Below are 18,269 nucleotides of genomic sequence, written 5' to 3'. Positions count from 1 at the left end.
ACGGATGGAGCCGGTTAGCCGGAGCCCGGGTGCTCTCCCCGATACCGGGACCGTCACCGAGTTGAACGAGACCGGGGTTTGGGACGGGGAGCCGCCTTTCCTGACGGATGCTTGGCTGGTGCCGCTTTTCTTCGCCCTCTTCATGTTCCTGGGAGTGGGCGGGAACGCGCTGGTCATCTACGTGATCGGTAAACACCGGCAAATGAGGACCGCTACCAACTTCTACATCGGTAAGAAACCGGGAGGAGAGGGCGTATGGTCAGGGGAGAGAGGAAATGGTCGGGGGAGAGGGAGTCGGGGGGGATGGTCGGGGGAGAGAGGGAATGGTTGGGGGGGATGGTCGGGGGAGAGAGGGAATGGTTGGGGGGGATGGTCGGGGGAGAGGGAGTCGGGGGGATGGTCGGGGGAGAGAGGGAATGGTCGGGGGGGATGGTCGGGGGAGAGAGGGAATGGTCGGGGGGGATGGTCGGGGGAGGGGGGGGATGGTCGGGGGAGAGGGAGTCGGGGGGATGGTCGGGGGAGAGAGGGAATGGTCGGGGGAGAGGGAGTCGGGGGGATGGTCGGGGAGAGAGGGAATGGTCGGGGGAGAGGGAGTCGGGGGAATGGTCGGGGGAGAGAGGGAATGGTCGGGGGAGAGGGAGTCGGTGGAATGGTCGGGGGAGAGAGGGAATGGTCGGGGGAGAGAGAGTCGGGCGGATGGTCGGGGGAGAGAGGGAATGGTCGGGGGAGAGGGAGTCGGGGGGATGGTCGGGGGAGAGAGGGAATGGTCGGGGGGGAGAGAGGGAACGGTCGGGGGAGAGGGAGTCGGGGGAATGGTCGGGGGGGAGAGGGAACGGTCGGGGGAGAGGGAGTCGGGGGGATGGTCGGGGGAGAGAGGGAATGGTCGGAGGAGAGGGAGTCGGGGGAGAGAGGGAATGGTCGGGGGAGAGGGAGTCGGGGGAATGGTCGGGGGGGGAGAGAGGGAATGGTCGGGGGAGAGGGAGTCGGGGGAATGGTCGGGGGGGGAGAGAGGGAATGGTCGGGGGAGAGGGAGTCGGGGGAATGGTCGGGGGAGAGGGAGTCGGGGGATGGTCGGGGGAGAGAGAGAATGATTGAGGGAGTCGGGGGAATGGTCAGGGGAGAGAGGGAATGGTCAGGGGAGAGAGGGAATGATTGAGGGAGAGGGAGTGGTCAGGGGAGGGGGAGAGGGAATGGTCGGGGGAGAGGGAGTCGGGGGAATGGTCAGGGGAGAGAGGGAATGGTCGGGGGAGAGGGAGTCGGGGGAATGGTCGGGGGAGAGAGGGAATGGTCGGGGGAGAGAGAGTCGGGGGAATGGTTGGGGGAGAGAGGGAATGGTCGGGGGAGAGAGAGTCGGGGGGATGGTCGGGGGAGAGAGGGAATGGTCGGGGCAGAGGGAATCGGGGGATGGTCAGGGGAGGGGGGAGTGGTCGGGGGAGAGGGAGTCGGGGGGATGGTCGGGGGAGGGGGGGAGTGGTCGGGGGAGAGGGGGAGTGGTCGGGGGAGAGGGGTAGTGGTCGGGGGAGTGGTCGGGGGAGGGGGAGTGGTCGGGGGGGAGGGGGAGTGGTCGGGGGAGGGGGGGAGTGGTCGGGGGAGAGGGGGAGTGGTCGGGGGAGGGGGGAGTGGTCGGGGTAGGGGGGGAGTGGTCGGGGAGAGGGAGTTGGGGGGATGGTCAGGGGAGGGGGGAGTGGTCGGGGGAGAGGGAGTCGGGGGGATGGTCGGGGGAGAGGGAGTCGGGGGGATGGTCAGGGGAGAGAGGGAATGGTCGGGGGAGAGGGAGTCGGGGGGATGGTCAGGGGAGAGAGGGAATGGTCGGGGGAGAGGGAGTCGGGGGGATGGTCAGGGGAGAGAGGGAATGGTCGGGGGAGAGGGAGTCGGGGGGATGGTCATGGAGGGGGGAGTAGTCGGGGGGGAGTAGTCGGGGGAGAGGGAGTCGGGGTGAGTGGTCGGGGGAGGGGGTGAGTGGTCGGGGGAGGGGGTGAGTGGTCGGGGGAGGGGGTGAGTTGTCGGGGGAGGGGGGAGTGGTCGGGGGAGTGGTCGGGGGAGGGGGGGAGTGGTCGGGGGAGGGGGGGAGTGGTCGGGGGAGGGGGAGTGGTCGGGGGAGGGGGGGAGTGTTCGGGGGAGAGAGGGAGTGGTCGGGGGAGGGGGAGTGGTCGGGGGAGGGGGGAGTGTTCGGGGGAGAGAGGGAGTGGTCGGGGGGGGGAGTGGTCGGGGGAGGGGGGAGTGGTCGGGGGAGGGGGGAGTGGTCGGGGGAGGGGGGAGTGGTCGGGGGAGGGGGAGTGGTCGGGGGAGGGGGGACTGGTCGGGGGAGGGGGGACTGGTCGGGGGAGGGGGGAGTGGCCCGGGGGAGGGGGAGTGGTCGGGGGAGTGGTCGGGGGAGGGGGGACTGGTCGGGGGAGGGGGGAGTGGTCGGGGGAGGGGAGTGGTCGGGGGAGGGGGAGTGGTCGGGGGAGGGGGGAGTGGTCGGGGGAGGGGGAGTGGTCGGGGGAGGGGGGAGTGGTCGGGGGAGGGGGAGTGGTCGGGGGAGGGGGGAGTGGTTGGGGGAGGGGGGGAGGGGGGAGTGGTCGGGGGAGGGGGGAGTGGTCGGGGGGTGGTCGGGGGAGGGGGAGTGTTCGGGGGAGGGGGGGAGTGGTCGGGGGAGGGGGGGAGTGGTCGGGGGAGGGGGGAGGGGGGAGTGGTCGGGGGAGGGGGGAGTGGTCGGGGGAGGGGGAGGGGTCGGGGGAGGGGTCGGGGGTGTGGTCGGGGGAGGGGGGAGTGGTCGGGGAGGGGGGAGTGGTCGGGGGAGGGGGGAGGGGGGAGTGGTCGGGGGAGGGGGGAGGGGTCGGGGGAGGGGTCGGGGGTGTGGTCGGGGGAGGGGGGAGTGGTCGGGGAGGGGGGAGTGGTCGGGGGAGGGGGAGGGGGAGTGGTCGGGAGAGTGGGGAGTGGTCGGGGGAGGGGGAGTGGTCGGGGGAGAGAGAGAATGATTGAGGGAGTCGGGGGAATGGTCAGGGGAGAGAGGGAATGGTCAGGGGAGAGGGAGTCGGGGGAATGGTCAGAGGAGAGGGGGAATGATTGAGGGAGAGGGAGTGGTCAGGGGAGGGGGAGAGGGAATGGTCGGGGGAGAGGGAGTCGGGGGGATGGTCAGGGGAGAGAGGGATCGGTCGGGGGAGAGGGAGTCGGGGGATGGTCAGGGGAGAGAGGGAATGGTGGGGGGAGAGGGAGTCGGGGGGATGGTCAGGGGGGAGAGGGAACGGTCGGGGGAGAGGGAGTCGGGGGGATGGTCAGGGGAGAGAGGGAGTCGGGGGGATGGTCAGGGGAGAGAGGTAACGGTCGGGGGAGAGGGAGTCGGGGGGATGGTCAGGGGAGAGAGGGAACGGTCGGGGGAGAGGGAGTCGGGGGGATGGTCAGGGGAGAGAGGGAACGGTCGGGGGAGAGGGAGTCGGGGGGATGGTCAGGGGAGAGAGGGAACGGTCGGGGAGAGGGAGTCGGGGGGATGGTCAGGGGAGAGAGGGAACGGTCGGGGGAGAGGGAGTCGGGGGGATGGTCAGGGGGGAGAGGGAATGGTCGGGGGAGAGGGAGCCGGGGGGATGGTCGGGGGAGAGAGGGAATGGCCGGGGGATGGTCGGGGGAGAGGGGGAGTGGTCGGGGGAGAGGGGGAGTGGTCGGGGGAGAGGGGGAGTGGGCGGGGGAGAGGGAGTCGGGGGGATGGTCAGGGGAGGGGGGAGTGCTCGGGGGAGAGGGAGTCGGGGGGAGTGGTCGGGGGAGAGGGGGAGTGGTCGGGGGAGGGGGGAGTGGTCGGGGGAGTGGTCGGGGGAGGGAGGAGTGATCGGGGGAGAGGGAGTCGGGGGGAGTGGTTGGGGGAGGGGGGGAGTGGTCGGGGAGAGGGAGTCGGGCGGATGGTCAGGGGAGAGAGGGAATGGTCGGGGGAGAGGGAGTCGGGGGGAAGGTCAGGGGAGAGAGGGAATGGTCGGGGGAGAGGGAGTCGGGGGGATGGTCAGGGGAGGGGGGAGTGGTCGGGGAGAGGGAGTCAGGGGAGGGGGGAGTGGTCGGGGGAGAGGGAGTCGGGTGTATGGTCAGGGGAGGGGGGAGTGGTCGGGGGAGAGGGGAGTGGTCGGGGGAGTGGTCGGGGGAGGGAGGAGTGATCGGGGGAGAGGGAGTCGGGGGGAGTGGTTGGGGGAGGGGGGGAGTGGTCGGGGAGAGGGAGTCGGGCGGATGGTCAGGGGAGAGAGGGAATGGTCGGGGGAGAGGGAGTCGGGGGGAAGGTCAGGGGAGAGAGGGAATGGTCGGGGGAGAGGGAGTCGGGGGGATGGTCAGGGGAGGGGGGAGTGGTCGGGGAGAGGGAGTCAGGGGAGGGGGGAGTGGTCGGGGGAGAGGGAGTCGGGTGTATGGTCAGGGGAGGGGGGAGTGGTCGGGGGAGAGGGAGTCGGGGGGATGGTCAGGGGAGGGGGGAGTGGTCGGGGGAGAGGGAGTCGGGGGGATGGTCAGGGGAGGGGGGAGTGGTCGGGGGAGAGGGAGTCGGGGGGATGGTGAGGGGAGGGGGGAGTGGTCGGGGGTGAGGGAGTCGGGGGGATGGTGAGGGGAGGGGGGAGTGGTCGGGGGTGAGGGAGTCGGGGGGATGGTGAGGGGAGGGGGGGAGTGGTCGGGGGGTGAGGGAGTCGGGGGGATGGGGAGGGGGGAGTGGTCGGGGGTGAGGGAGTCGGGGGGATGGTGAGGGGAGGGGGGAGTGGTCGGGGGAGAGGGAGTCGGGGGGATGGTGAGGGGAGGGGGGAGTGGTCGGGGGAGAGGGAGTCGGGGGGATGGTGAGGGGAGGGGGGAGTGGTCGGGGGAGAGGGAGTCGGGGGGATGGTGAGGGGAGGGGGGAGTGGTCGGGGGGATGGTGAGGGGAGGGGGGAGTGGTCGGGGGAGAGGGAGTCGGGGGGATGGTGAGGGGAGGGGGGAGTGGTCGGGGGAGAGGGAGTCGGGGGGATGGTGAGGGGAGGGGGGAGTGGTCGGGGGAGAGGGAGTCGGGGGGATGGTGAGGGGAGGGGGGAGTGGTCGGGGGAGAGGGAGTCGGGGGGTTGGTGAGGGGAGGGGGGAGTGGTCGGGGGAGAGGGAGTCGGGGGGATGGTGAGGGGAGGGGGGAGTGGTCGGGGGAGAGGGAGTCGGGGGGATGGTGAGGGGAGGGGGGAGTGGTCGGGGGAGAGGGAGTCGGGGGGATGGTGAGGGGAGGGGGGAGTGGTCGGGGGAGAGGGAGTCGGGGGGATGGTGAGGGGAGGGGGGAGTGGTCGGGGGAGAGGGAGTCGGGGGGATGGTGAGGGGAGGGGGGAGTGGTCGGGGGAGAGGGAGTCGGGGGGATGGTGAGGGGAGGGGGGAGTGGTCGGGGGAGAGGGAGTCGGGGGGAGTGGTCGGGGGAGGGGGGAGTGGTCGGGGGAGAGGGAGTGGGGGGATGGTCAGGGGAGGGGGGAGTGGTCGGGGGAGAGGGAGTCGGGGGGATGGCCAGGGAAGGGGGGAGTGGTCGGGGGAGAGGGAGTCGGGGGGATGGTCAGGGGAGGGGGGAGTGGTCGGGGAGAGGGAGTCGGGGGGATGGTCGGGGGAGAGGGGAGTGGTCGAGGGAGGGGGGGAGTGGTCGGGGGAGGGGGGAGTGGTCGGGGGAGGGGGGAGTGGTCGGGGGAGGGGGGAGTGGTCGGGGGAGGGGGAGGGGGGGAGTGGTCGGGGGAGGGGGAGTGGTCGGGAGAGTGGTCAGGGGAGGGGGGACTGGGGACTGGTCGGGGGAGGGGGGAGTGGTCGGGGGAGGGGGGAGTGGTCGGGGGAGGGGGGAGTGGTCGAGGGAGGGGGGGAGTGGTCGGGGAGGGGGGAGTGGTCGGGGGAGGGGGGAGTGGTCGGGGGAGGGGGGGGGAGGGGGGGAGTGGTCGGGGGAGGGGGAGTGGTCGGGGGAGGGGGAGTGGTCGGGAGAGTGGTCGGGGGAGTGGGGACTGGTCGGGGGAGTGGGGACTGGGGACTGGTCGGGGGAGGGGGGACTGGTCGGGGGAGGGGGGACTGGTCCGGGGAGGGGGGACTGGTCGGGGGAGGGGGAGTGGTCGGGGGAGGGGGGACTGGTCGGGGGAGTGGGAGTGGTCGGGGGAGGGGGAGTGTTCGGGGGAGGGGGGAGTGTTCGGGGGAGGGGGAGTGGTCGGGGGAGGGGGGAGTGTTCGGGGGAGGGGGGAGTGTTCGGGGGAGCGGGGGAGGGGGAGTGGTCGGGGGAGGGGGGAGTGTTCGGGGGGAGGGGGAGGGGGGGAGTGGTCGGGGGAGGGAGGGAGTGGTCGGGGGGGGAGTGGTCGGGGGAAGGAGGGAGTGGTCGGGGGAGGGAGGGAGTGGTCGGGGGGGGAGTGGTCGGGGGAGGGAGGGAGTGGTCGGGGGGGGAGTGGTCGGGGGAGGGGGATTGGTCGGGGGAGGGGGATTGGTCGGGGGAGGGGGAGTGGTCGGGGGAGGGGGGAGTGGTCGGGGGAGGGGGAGTGGTCGGGGGAGGGGGGACTGGGGACTGGTCGGGGGAGGGGGGACTGGTCGGGAGAGTGGTCGGGGGAGTGGTCGGGGGAGGGGGAGTGGTCGGGGGAGGGGGAGTGGTCGGGGGAGGGGGAGTGGTCGGGGGAGGGGGGAGTGGTCGGGGGAGGGGGGAGTGGTCGGGGGAGGGGGAGTGGTCGGGGGAGGGGGGACTGGGGACTGGTCGGGGGAGGGGGGACTGGTCGGGAGAGTGGTCGGGGGAGTGGTCGGGGGAGGGGGAGTGGTCGGGGGAGGGGGAGTGGTCAGGGGAGGGGGAGTGGTCGGGGGAGGGGGGAGTGGTCGGGGTAGGGTGGAGTGGTCGGGGGAGGGGGGAGGGGGGAGTGGTCGGGGGAGGGGGGAGGGGGGAGTGGTCGGGGAGGGGGGAGTGGTCGGGGGAGGGGGAGGGGGAGTGGTCGGGGGAGGGGGGAGTGGTCGGGGGAGGGGGGAGTGGTCGGGGGAGGGGGGAGTGGTCGGGGGAGGGGGAAGTGGTCGGGGGAGGGGGAGTGGTCGGGGGAGGGGGAGGGGGAGTGGTCGGGAGAGTGGTCGGGGGAGTGGTCGGGGGCGAGGGCGAGGGGGAGGGGGAGAGGGAATGGTCGGGGGCGAGGGGGAGGGGGAGGGGGAGAGGTGGAGGGGGAGAGGGAATGGTAGGGGGCGAGGGGGAGGGGGAGGGGGAGAGGTGGAGGGGGAGAGGGAATGGTAGGGGGCGAGGGGGAGGGGGAGGGGGAGAGGTGGAGGGGGAGAGGGAATGGTCGGGGGAGAGGCGGAGGGGGAGAGGGAATGGTCGGGGGCGAGGGGGAGGGGGAGAGGGGGAGGGGGAGAGGGAATGGTCGGGGGCGAGGGGGAGGGGGAGAGGGGGAGGGGGAGGGGGAGAGGGAATGGTCGGGGGGGAGGGGGAGAGGGGGAGGGGGAGAGGGAATGGTCGGGGGGGAGGGGGAGAGGGGGAGGGGGAGAGGGAATGGTCGGGGGCGAGGGGGAGGGGGAGAGGGGGAGGGGGAGAGGGAATGGTCGGGGGGGAGGGGGAGAGGGGGAGGGGGAGAGGGAATGGTCGGGGGCGAGGGAGAGGGGGAGGGGGAGAGGGAATGGTCGGGGGCGAGGGGGAGGGGCAGAGGGGGAGGGTGAGAGGGAATGGTCGGGGGGGAGGGGGAGGGGGAGAGGGAATGGTCGGGGGCGAGGGAGAGGGGGAGAGGCGGAGAGGGAGAGGGAATGGTCGGGGGCGAGGGGGAGAGGGGGAGAGGGGGAGAGGCGGAGGGGGAGAGGGAATGGTCGGGGGCGAGGGGGAGGGGGAGAGGGGGAGAGGGGGAGGGAATGGTCGGGGGCGAGGGGGAGAAGGGGAGAGGGGGAGGGGGAGAGGGAATGGTCGGGGGCGAGGGGGAGGGGGAGAGGGGGAGAGGGGGAGGGGGAGGGGGAGAGGGAATGGTCGGGGGCGAGGGGGAGGGGGAGAGGGGGAGGGGGAGAGGGAATGGTCGGGGGCGAGGGGGAGGGGGAGAGGGGGAGAGGGGGAGGGGGAGGGGGAGAGGGAATGGTCGGGGGCGAGGGGGAGGGGGAGAGGGGGAGAGGGGGAGGGGAGAGGGAATGGTCGGGGGGGAGGGGGAGAGGGGGAGGGGGAGAGGGAATGGTCGGGGGCGAGGGGGAGGGGGAGAGGGGGTGAGGGGGAGGGGGAGAGGGAATGGTCGGGGGCGAGGGGGAGAGGGAATGGTCGCGGGGGAGGGGGAGAGGCGGAGGGGGAGGGGGAGAGGGAATGGTCGGGGGCGAGGGAGAGGGGGAGGGGGAGAGGGGATGGTCGGGGGCGAGGGAGAGGGGGAGGGGGAGAGGGAATGGTCGGGGGGAGGGGGTGAGGGGGAGGGGGAGAGGGAATGGTCGGGGGGGAGGGGGAGAGGGGGAGAGGGAATGGTCGGGGGGGAGGGGGAGAGGGAATGGTCGGGGGGGAGGGGGAGAGGGGGAGAGGGAATGGTCGGGGGGAGGGGGAGAGGGAATGGTCGGGGGGGAGGGGGAGAGGGAATGGTCGGGGGGGAGGGGGAGGGGGAGAGGGATTGGTCGGGGGCGAGGGGGAGGGGGAGAGGGGGAGGGGGAGAGGGAATGGTCGGGGGCGAGGGGGAGGGGGAGAGGGGGAGGGGGAGAGGGAATGGTCGGGGGCGAGGGGGAGGGGGAGGGGGAGGGGGAGAGGGAATGGTCGGGGGCGAGGGAATGGTCGGGGGCGAGGGGGAGGGGGAGAGGGAATGGTCGGGGGCGAGGGAATGGTCGGGGGCGAGGGGGAGGGGGAGAGGGGGAGGGGGAAAGGGAATGGTCGGGGGCGAGGGGGAGGGGGAGAGGGGGAGGGGGAGAGGGAATGGTCGGGGGCGAGGGGGAGGGGGGGAGGGGGAGAGGGAATGGTCGGGGGCGAGGGGGGAGGGGGAGAGGGGGAGGGGGAGAGGGAATGGTCGGGGGCGAGGGAGAGGGGGAGGGGGAGAGGGAATGGTCGGGGGCGAGGGGGAGGGGGAGAGGGGGAGGGTGAGAGGGAATGGTCGGGGGCGAGGGGGAGGGGGAGAGGGGGAGGGGGAGAGGGAATGGTCGGGGGCGAGGGGGAGCGGGAGAGGGAATGTTCGGGGGCGAGGGGGAGGGGGAGAGGGGGAGGGGGAGAGGGAATGGTCGGGGGCGAGGGGGAGGGGGAGAGGGAATGGTCGGGGGCGAGGGGGAGGGGGGAGGGGGAGAGGGAATGGTCGGGGACGAGGGGGAGGGGGAGAGGGAATGGTCGGGGGGAGGGGGAGGGGGAGAGGGGGAGGGGGAGAGGGAATGGTCGGGGGCGAGGGGGAGGGGGAGAGGGAATGGTCGGGGGCGAGGGGGAGGGGGAGAGGGGGAGGGGGAGAGGGAATGGTCGGTGGCGAGGGGGAGAGGGGGAGGGGGAGAGGGAATGGTCGGGGGCGAAGGGGAGGGGGAGAGGGGGAGGGGGAGAGGGAATGGTCGGGGGCGAAGGGGAGAGGGGGAGGGGGAGAGGGAATGGTCGGGGGCGAGGGGGAGGGGGAGGGGGAGAGGGAATGGTCGGGGGCGAGGGGGAGCGGGAGAGGGAATGTTCGGGGGCGAGGGGGAGGGGGAGAGGGGGAGGGGGAGAGGGAATGGTCGGGGGCGAGGGGGAGGGGGAGAGGGAATGGTCGGGGGCGAGGGGGAGGGGGGAGGGGGAGAGGGAATGGTCGGGGACGAGGGGGAGGGGGAGAGGGAATGGTCGGGGGGAGGGGGAGGGGGAGAGGGGGAGGGGGAGAGGGAATGGTCGGGGGCGAGGGGTAGGGGGAGAGGGGGAGGGGGAGAGGGAATGGTCGGGGGCGAGGGGGAGGGGGAGAGGGTATGGTCGGGTGAGGCGGGGAGGGGGAGAGGGAATGGTGGGGGGAGGGGGAGAGGGGGAGGGGGAGAGGGAATGGTCGGTGGCGAGGGGGAGAGGGGGAGGGGGAGGGGGAGAGGGAATGGTCGGGGGCGAAGGGGAGGGGGAGAGGGGGAGGGGGAGAGGGAATGGTCGGGGGCGAAGGGGAGAGGGGGAGGGGGAGAGGGAATGGTCGGGGGCGAGGGAGAGGGGGAGGGGGACAGGGAATGGTCGGGGGCGAGGGGGAGGGGGAGAGGGGGTGGGGGAGAGGGAATGGTCGGGGGCGAGGGGGAGGGGGAGAGGGAATGGTCGGGGGCGAGGGAATGGTCGGGGGCGAGGGGGAGGGGGAGAGGGAATGGTCGGGGGCGAGGGAATGGTCGGGGGCGAGGGTGAGGGGGAGAGGGAATGGTCGGGGGCGAGGGGGAGGGGGAGAGGGAATGGTCGGGGGAGGGGGAGAGGGAATGGTCGGGGGCGAGGGGGAGGGGGAGAGGGAATGGTCGGGGGAGGGGGAGAGGGAATGGTCGGGGGCGAGGGGGAGGGGGAGAGGGGGAGGGGGAGAGGGAATGGTCGGGGAGGGGGAGGGGGAGGGGGAGAGGGAATGGTCGGGGGCGGGGGAGAGGGGGAGGGGGAGAGGGAATGGTCGGGGGCGAGGGAGAGGGGGAGGGGGAGAGGGAATGGTCGGGGGCGAGGGGGAGGGGGAGAGGGGGAGGGGGAGAGGGAATGGTCGGGGGCGAGGGAGAGGGGGAGGGGGAGAGGGAATGGTCGGGGGCGAGGGGGAGGGGGAGAGGGGGAGGGGGAGAGGGAATGGTCGGGGGAGAGGGGGAGGGGGAGAGGGAATGGTCGGGGGCGAGGGGGAGGGGGAGAGGGGGAGGGGGAGAGGGAATGGTCGGGGGAGAGGGGGAGGGGGAGAGGGAATGGTCGGGGGAGAGGGGGAGGGGGAGAGGGAATGGTCGGGGGAGAGGGGGAGGGGGAGAGGGAATGGTCGGGGGCGAGGGGGAGGGGGAGAGGGGGAGGGGGAGAGGGAATGGTCGGGGGGGAGAGGGAATGGTCGGGGGCGAGAGGGAGGGGGAGAGGGGGAGAGGGGGAGGGGGAGAGGGAATGGTCGGGGGCGAGGGGGAGGGGGAGAGGGAATGGTCGGGGGCGAGGGGGAGGGGGAGAGGGAATGGTCGGGGGCGAGGGGGGAGGGGGAGAGGGAATGGTCGGGGGCGAGGGGGAGGGGGAGAGGGGGAGGGGGAGAGGGAATGGTCGGGGGCGAGGGGGAGGGGGAGAGGGGGAGGGGGAGAGGGAATGGTCGGGGGCGAGGGGGAGGGGGAGAGGGGGAGAGGGGGAGGGGGAGAGGGAATGGTCGGGGGCGAGGGGGAGGGGGAGAGGGGGAGAGGGGGAGGGGGGAGAGGGAATGGTCGGGGCGAGGGGAGGGGGAGAGGGGGAGGGGGAGAGGGAATGGTCGGGGGCGAGGGGGAGGGGGAGAGGGGGAGAGGGGAGGGGGAGAGGGAATGGTCGGGGGCGAGGGGGAGGGGGAGAGGGGGAGGGGGAGAGGGGGAGGGGGAGAGGGAATGGTCGGGGGCGAGGGGGAGGGGGAGAGGGGGAGAGGGGGAGGGGGAGAGGGAATGGTCGGGGCGATGGGGAGGGGGAGAGGGGGAGAGGGGGAGGGGGAGAGGGAATGGTCGGGGGCGAGGGGGAGGGGGAGAGGGGGAGAGGGGGAGGGGGAGAGGGAATGGTCGGGGGCGAGGGGGCGAGGGGGAGGGGAGAGGGAATGGTCGGGGGCGAGGGGGAGGGGGAGAGGGGGAGGGGGAGAGGGAATGGTCGGGGGCGAGGGGGAGGGGGAGAGGGGGAGAGGGGGAGGGGGAGAGGGAATGGTCGGGGGCGAGGGGGAGGGGGAGGGGGAGAGGGAATGGTCGGGGGCGAGGGGGAGGGGGAGGGGGAGAGTGGGAGAGGGGGAGGGGGAGAGGGAATGGTCGGGGCGAGGGGGAGGGGGAGAGGGGGAGGGGGAGAGGGAATGGTCGGGGGCGAGGGGGAGGGGGGAGAGGGGGAGAGGGGGAGGGGGAGAGGGAATGGTCGGGGGCGAGGGGGAGGGGGAGAGGGGGAGGGGGAGAGGGAATGGTCGGGGGCGAGGGGGAGGGGGAGAGGGGGAGAGGGAGAGGGGGAGGGGGAGAGGGAATGGTCGGGGGCGAGGGGGAGGGGGAGAGGGGGAGAGGGGGAGGGGGAGAGGGAATGGTCGGGGGCGAGGGGGAGGGGGAGAGGGGGAGAGGGGGAGGGGGAGAGGGAATGGTCGGGGGCGAGGGGGAGGGGGAGAGGGGGAGAGGGGGAGGGGGAGAGGGAATGGTCGGGGGCGAGGGAGAGGGGGAGAGGGGGAGGGGGAGAGGGAATGGTCGGGGGCGAGGGGGAGGGGGAGAGGGAATGGTCGGGGGCGAGGGGGAGGGGGAGAGGGAATGGTCGGGGTCAGGGGGAGGGGGAGAGGGAATGGTCGGGGGCGAGGGGGAGGGGGAGAGGGAATGGTCGGGGGAGAGGGGGAGGGGGAGAGGGGGCGAGGGGGAGGGGGAGAGGGAATGGTCGGGGCGAGGGGGGAGGGGGAGAGGGAATGGTCGGGGGAGAGGGGGAGGGGGAGAGGGGGCGAGGGGGAGGGGGAGAGGGAATGGTCGGGGGCGAGGGGGAGGGGGAGAGGGAATGGTCGGGGGCAAGGGGAGGGGGAGAGGCGGAGGGGGAGGGGGAGAGGGAATGGTCGGGGGCGAGGGAGAGGGGGGAGGGGGAGAGGGAATGGTCGGGGGCGAGGGAGAGGGAATGGTCGGGGGGAGGGGGTGAGGGGGAGGGGGAGAGGGAATGGTCGGGGGGGAGGGGGAGAGGGGGAGAGGGAATGGTCGGGGGGGAGGGGGAGAGGGAATGGTCGGGGGGGAGGGGGAGAGGGAATGGTCGGGGGGGAGGGGGGGAGGGGGAGAGGGAATGGTCGGGGGCGAGGGGGAGAGGGGGAGGGGGAGAGGGAATGGTCGGGGGCGAGGGGGAGGGGGAGAGGGAATGGTCGGGGGCGAGGGAATGGTCGGGGGCGAGGGGGAGGGGGAAAGGGAATGGTCGGGGGGAGAGGGGAGGGGGAAAGGGAATGGTCGGGGGCGAGGGGGAGGGGGAGAGGGGGAGGGGGAGAGGGAATGGTCGGGGGCGAGGGGGAGGGGGGGAGGGGGAGAGGGAAAGGTCGGGGGCGAGGGGGAGAGGGGGAGGGGGAGAGGGAATGGTCGGGGGCGAGGGGGAGGCGGAGGGGGAGAGGGAATGGTCGGGGGCGAGGGGGAGGGGGAGAGGGGGAGGGGGAGAGGGAATGGTCGGGGGCGAGGGGGAGGGGGAGAGGGGGAGGGGGAGAGGGGGAGGGGGAGAGGGAATGGTCGGGGGCGAGGGGGAGGGGGAGGGGGAGGGGGAGAGGGAATGGTCGGGGGCGAGGGGGAGGGGGAGAGGGAATGGTCGGGGGCGAGGGAATGGTCGGGGGCGAGGGGGAGGGGGAAAGGGAATGGTCGGGGGGAGGGGGGAGAGGGGGAGGGGGAAAGGGAATGGTCGGGGGCGAGGGGGAGGGGGAGAGGGGGAGGGGGAGAGGGAGGGGGGGAGGGGGAGAGGGAAAGGTCGGGGGCGAGGGGGAGGGGGAGAGGGGGAGGGGGAGAGGGAATGGTCGGGGGCGAGGGGGAGGCGGAGGGGGAGAGGGAATGGTCGGGGGCGAGGGGGAGGGGGAGGGGGAGGGGGAGAGGGAATGGCGGGGGGCGAGGGGGAGGGGGAGAGGGGGAGGGGGAGAGGGAATGGTCGGGGGCGAGGGGGAGGGGGAGAGGGAATGGTCGGGGGCGAGGGGGAGCGGGAGAGGGAATGTTCGGGGGCGAGGGGGAGGGGGAGAGGGGGAGGGGGAGAGGGAATGGTCGGGGGCGAGGGGGAGGGGGAGAGGGAATGGTCGGGGGCGAGGGGGAGGGGGGAGGTGGAGAGGGAATGGTCGGGGACGAGGGGGAGGGGGAGAGGGGGAGGGGGAGAGGGAATGGTCGGGGGAGGGGGAGGGGAGAGGGGGAGGGGGAGAGGGAATGGTCGGGGGCGAGGGGGAGGGGGAGAGGGTATGGTCGGGTGAGGGGGGGAGGGGGAGAGGGAATGGTGGGGGGAGGGGGAGAGGGAATGGTCGGTGGCGAGGGGGAGGGGGAGAGGGAATGGTCGGGGGCGAAGGGGAGGGGGTGAGGGGGAGGGGGAGAGGGAATGGTCGGGGGCGAAGGGTAGAGGGGGAGGGGGAGAGGGAATGGTCGGGGGCGAGGAGAGGGGGAGGGAGAGGGGGAGGGGGAGGGGGAGAGGGGAGAGGGGGAGGGGGAGGGGGGACAGGGGGAGGGGGACAGGGGGAGGGGGAGGGGGAGAGGGAGGGGGAGAGGGAATGGTCGGGGGCGAGGGGGGAGGGGGAGAGGGGGTGGGGGAGAGGGGGAGGGGGAGAGGGGGAGAGGGGGAGGGGGAGGGGTGAGGGGGAGGGGGAGGGGGAGGGGGAGAGGAATGGTCGGGGGCGAGGGAATGGTCGGGGGCGAGGGGGAGGGGGAGAGGGAATGGTCGGGGGCGAGGGGGAGGGGGAGAGGGGGAGGGGGAGAGGGAGAGGGAATGGTCGGGGGCGAGGGAGAGGGAATGGTCGGGGGGAGGGGGTGAGGGGGAGGGGGAGAGGGAATGGTCGGGGGCGAGGGAGAGGGGGAGGGGGAGAGGAATGGTCGGGGGCGAGGGAGAGGAATGGTCGGGGGGAGGGGGTGAGGGGGAGGGGGAGAGGGAATGGTCGGGGGGGAGGGGGAGAGGGGGAGAGGGAATGGTCGGGGGGGAGGGGGAGAGGGAATGGTCGGGGGGGAGGGGGAGAGGGAATGGTCGGGGGGGAGGGGGGGAGGGGAGAGGGAATGGTCGGGGGGGGGAGGGGGAGAGGGGGAGGGGAGAGGGAATGGTCGGGGGCGAGGGGAGGGGGAGAGGGAATGGTCGGGGGCGAGGGAATGGTCGGGGGCGAGGGGGAGGGGGAAAGGGAATGGTCGGGGGGGAGAGGGGGAGGGGGAAAGGGAATGGTCGGGGGCGAGGGGGAGGGGGAGAGGGGGAGGGGGAGAGGGAATGGTCGGGGGCGAGGGGGAGGGGGGAGGGGGAGAGGGAAAGGTCGGGGGCGAGGGGGAGGGGGAGAGGGGGAGGGGGAGAGGGAATGGTCGGGGGCGAGGGGGAGGCGGAGGGGGAGAGGGAATGGTCGGGGGCGAGGGGGAGGGGGAGAGGGGGAGGGGGAGAGGGAATGGGCGAGGGGGAGGGGGAGAGGGGGAGGGGGAGAGGGGGAGGGGGAGAGGGAATGGTCGGGGGCGAGGGGGAGGGGGAGGGGGAGGGGGAGAGGGAATGGTCGGGGGCGAGGGGGAGGGGGAGAGGGAATGGTCGGGGGCGAGGGAATGGTCGGGGGCGAGGGGGAGGGGGAAAGGGAATGGTCGGGGGGGGAGGGGGAGAGGGGGAGGGGGAAAGGGAATGGTCGGGGGCGAGGGGGAGGGGGAGAGGGGGAGGGGGAGAGGGAATGGTCGGGGGCGAGGGGGAGGGGGGGAGGGGGAGAGGGAAAGGTCGGGGCGAGGGGGAGGGGGAGAGGGGGAGGGGGAGAGGGAATGGTCGGGGGCGAGGGGGAGGCGGAGGGGGAGAGGGAATGGTCGGGGGCGAGGGGGAGGGGGAGAGGGAGAGGGGGAGGGGGAGAGGGAATGGTCGGGGGCGAGGGGGAGGGGGAGAGGGGGAGGGGGAGAGGGAATGGTCGGGGGCGAGGGGGAGGGGGAGAGGGAATGGTCGGGGGCGAGGGGGAGCGGGAGAGGGAATGTTCGGGGGCGAGGGGGAGGGGGAGAGGGGGAGGGGGAGAGGGAATGGTCGGGGGCGAGGGGGAGGGGGAGAGGGAATGGTCGGGGGCGAGGGGGAGGGGGGAGGTGGAGAGGGAATGGTCGGGGACGAGGGGGAGGGGGAGAGGGGGAGGGGAGAGGGAATGGTCGGGGGGAGGGGGAGGGGGAGAGGGGGAGGGGGAGAGGGAATGGTCGGGGGCGAGGGGGAGGGGGAGAGGGTATGGTCGGGTGAGGGGGGGAGGGGGAGAGGGAATGGTGGGGGGAGGGGGAGAGGGAATGGTCGGTGGCGAGGGGGAGGGGGAGAGGGAATGGTCGGGGGCGAAGGGGAGGGGGAGAGGGGGAGAGGGGGGAGGGGGAGAGGGAATGGTCGGGGGCGAAGGGTAGAGGGGGAGGGGGAGAGGGAATGGTCGGGGGCGAGGAGAGGGGGAGGGAGAGGGGGAGGGGGAGGGGGAGAGGGGGAGAGGGGAGGGGGAGGGGGACAGGGGGAGGGGGAGGGGGAGAGGGGAGGGGGAGAGGGAATGGTCGGGGGCGAGGGGGAGGGGGAGAGGGGGTGGGGGAGAGGGGGAGGGAGAGGGGGAGAGGGGGAGGGGGAGGGGGGAGGGGGAGGGGGAGGGGGAGAGGGAATGGTCGGGGGCGAGGGAATGGTCGGGGGCGAGGGGGAGGGGGAGAGGGAATGGTCGGGGCGAGGGGGAGGGGGAGAGGGGGAGGGGGAGAGGGAGTGGTCGGGGCGAGGGGGAGGGGGAGAGGGAATGGTCGGGGGCGGGGGAGAGGGGAGGGGGAGAGGGAATGGTCGGGGGCGAGGGGGAGGGGGAGAGGGGGAGGGGGAGAGGGAATGGTCGGGGGCGAGGGGGAGGGGGGAGGGGGAGAGGGAATGGTCGGGGGCGAGGGGGAGGGGGAGAGGGGGAGGGGGAGAGGGGGAGGGGAGAGGGAATGGTCGGGGGGAGGGGGAGAGGGGGAGGGGGAGAGGGGGAGGGGGAGAGGGAATGGTCGGGGGCGAGGGGGAGGGGGAGAGGGGGTGGGGGAGAGGGAATGGTCGGGGGCGAGGGGGAGCAGAAGAGGGAATGGTCGGGGGCGAGGGAATGGTCGGGGGCGAGGGGGAGGGGGAAGAGGGAATGGTCGGGGGCGAGGGAATGGTCGGGGGCGAGGGGGAGGGGGAGAGGGAATGGTCGGGGGCGAGGGGGAGGGGGGAGGGGGAGAGGGGGAGGGGGAGGGGGGGAGGGGGAGAGGGAATGGTCGGGGGCGAGGGGGAGGGGAGAGGGGGAGGGGGAGAGGGAATGGTCGGGGAGGGGGAGAGGGGGAGGGGGAGAGGGAATGGTCGGGGGCGGGGGAGGGGGAGAGGGAATGGTCGGGGGCGGGGGAGAGGGGGAGGGGGAGAGGGAATGGTCGGGGGCGAGGGAGAGGGGGAGGGGGAGAGGGAATGGTCGGGGGCGAGGGAGAGGGGGAGGGGGAGAGGGAATGGTCGGGGCGAGGAGAGGGGGAGGGGAGAGGGAATGGTCGGGGCGAGGGAGAGGGGGAGGGGGAGAGGGAATGGTCGGGGCGAGGGGGAGGGGGAGAGGGGGAGGGGGAGAGGGAATGGTCGGGGGCGAGGGAGAGGGGAGGGGGAGAGGGAATGGTCGGGGGCGAGGGGGAGGGGGAGAGGGGAGGGGGAGAGGGAATGGTCGGGGGCGAGGGAGAGGGGGAGGGGGAGAGGGAATGGTCGGGGGCGAGGGGGAGGGGGAGAGGGGGAGAGGGGGAGGGGGAGAGGGAATGGTCGGGGGAGAGGGGGAGGGGGAGAGGGAATGGTCGGGGGCGAGGGGGAGGGGAGAGGGGGAGGGGGAGAGGAATGGTCGGGGGCGAGGGGGAGGGGGAGAGGGAATGGTCGGGGGCGAGGGGGAGGGGGAGAGGGGGAGGGGGAGAGGGAATGGTCGGGGGGGAGGGGGAGAGGGAATGGTCGGGGGCGAGGGGGAGGGGGAGAGGGGGAGGGGGAGAGGGAATGGTCGGGGGGGAGGGGGAGAGGGAATGGTCGGGGGCGAGGGGGAGGGGGAGAGGGGGAGAGGGGGAGGGGGAGAGGGAATGGTCGGGGGCGAGGGGGAGGGGGAGAGGGAATGGTCGGGGGCGAGGGGGAGAGGGGGAGGGGGAGAGGGGGAGGGGGAGAGGGAATGTCGGGGGCGAGGGGGAGGGGGGAGGGGGAGAGGGGGAGGGGGAGAGGAATGGTCGGGGGCGAGGGGGAGAGGGGGAGGGGGAGAGGGAATGGTCGGGGGCGAGGGAGAGGGGGGGAGGGGGAGAGGGGGAGAGGGAGAGGGAATGGTCGGGGGGGAGGGGGAGAGGAATGGTCGGGGGCGAGGGGGAGGGGAGAGGGGGTGAGGGGGAGGGGGAGAGGGAATGGTCGGGGGCGAGGGGGAGGGGGAGAGGCGGAGAGGGAATGGTCGGGGGCGAGGGAGAGGGGGAGGGGGAGAGGAATGGTCGGGGGGAGGGGGTGAGGGGGAGGGGGAGAGGGAATGGTTGGGGGGGAGGGGGAGAGGGAATGGTCGGGGGGGAGGGGGAGAGGGAATGGTCGGGGGGGAGGGGGGGAGGGGGAGAGGGAATGGTCGGGGGGGAGGGGGGGAGGGGAGAGGGAATGGTCGGGGGGGAGGGGGAGAGGGAATGGTCGGGGGGGAGGGGGAGAGGGGGAGGTGGAGAGG

The 18,269-nt window shown here is 74.1% G+C and overlaps 1 protein-coding gene across 1 annotated transcript in view; it reads left to right on the top strand.

Annotated features, from left to right (window-relative positions):
• The window catches only part of kiss1ra (KISS1 receptor a), a 67,115-nt gene continuing 48,846 nt past the window's right edge, over positions 1–18,269 (top strand). Inside the window, exon 1 of the mRNA XM_048539461.2 lies at positions 1–230. Coding sequence (XP_048395418.2) covers positions 5–230 — 226 coding nt within the window. The 5' untranslated portion in view covers positions 1–4. The remainder of the gene's footprint in view (positions 231–18,269) is intronic.

This window comes from Stegostoma tigrinum, chromosome 8 (genome assembly GCF_030684315.1).
Source record: "Stegostoma tigrinum isolate sSteTig4 chromosome 8, sSteTig4.hap1, whole genome shotgun sequence".
Lineage (NCBI taxonomy): Eukaryota > Metazoa > Chordata > Chondrichthyes > Orectolobiformes > Stegostomatidae > Stegostoma > Stegostoma tigrinum.
Note: the sequence above shows the minus strand (reverse complement) of the source record. Positions and strands in the feature narration are given on the sequence as shown.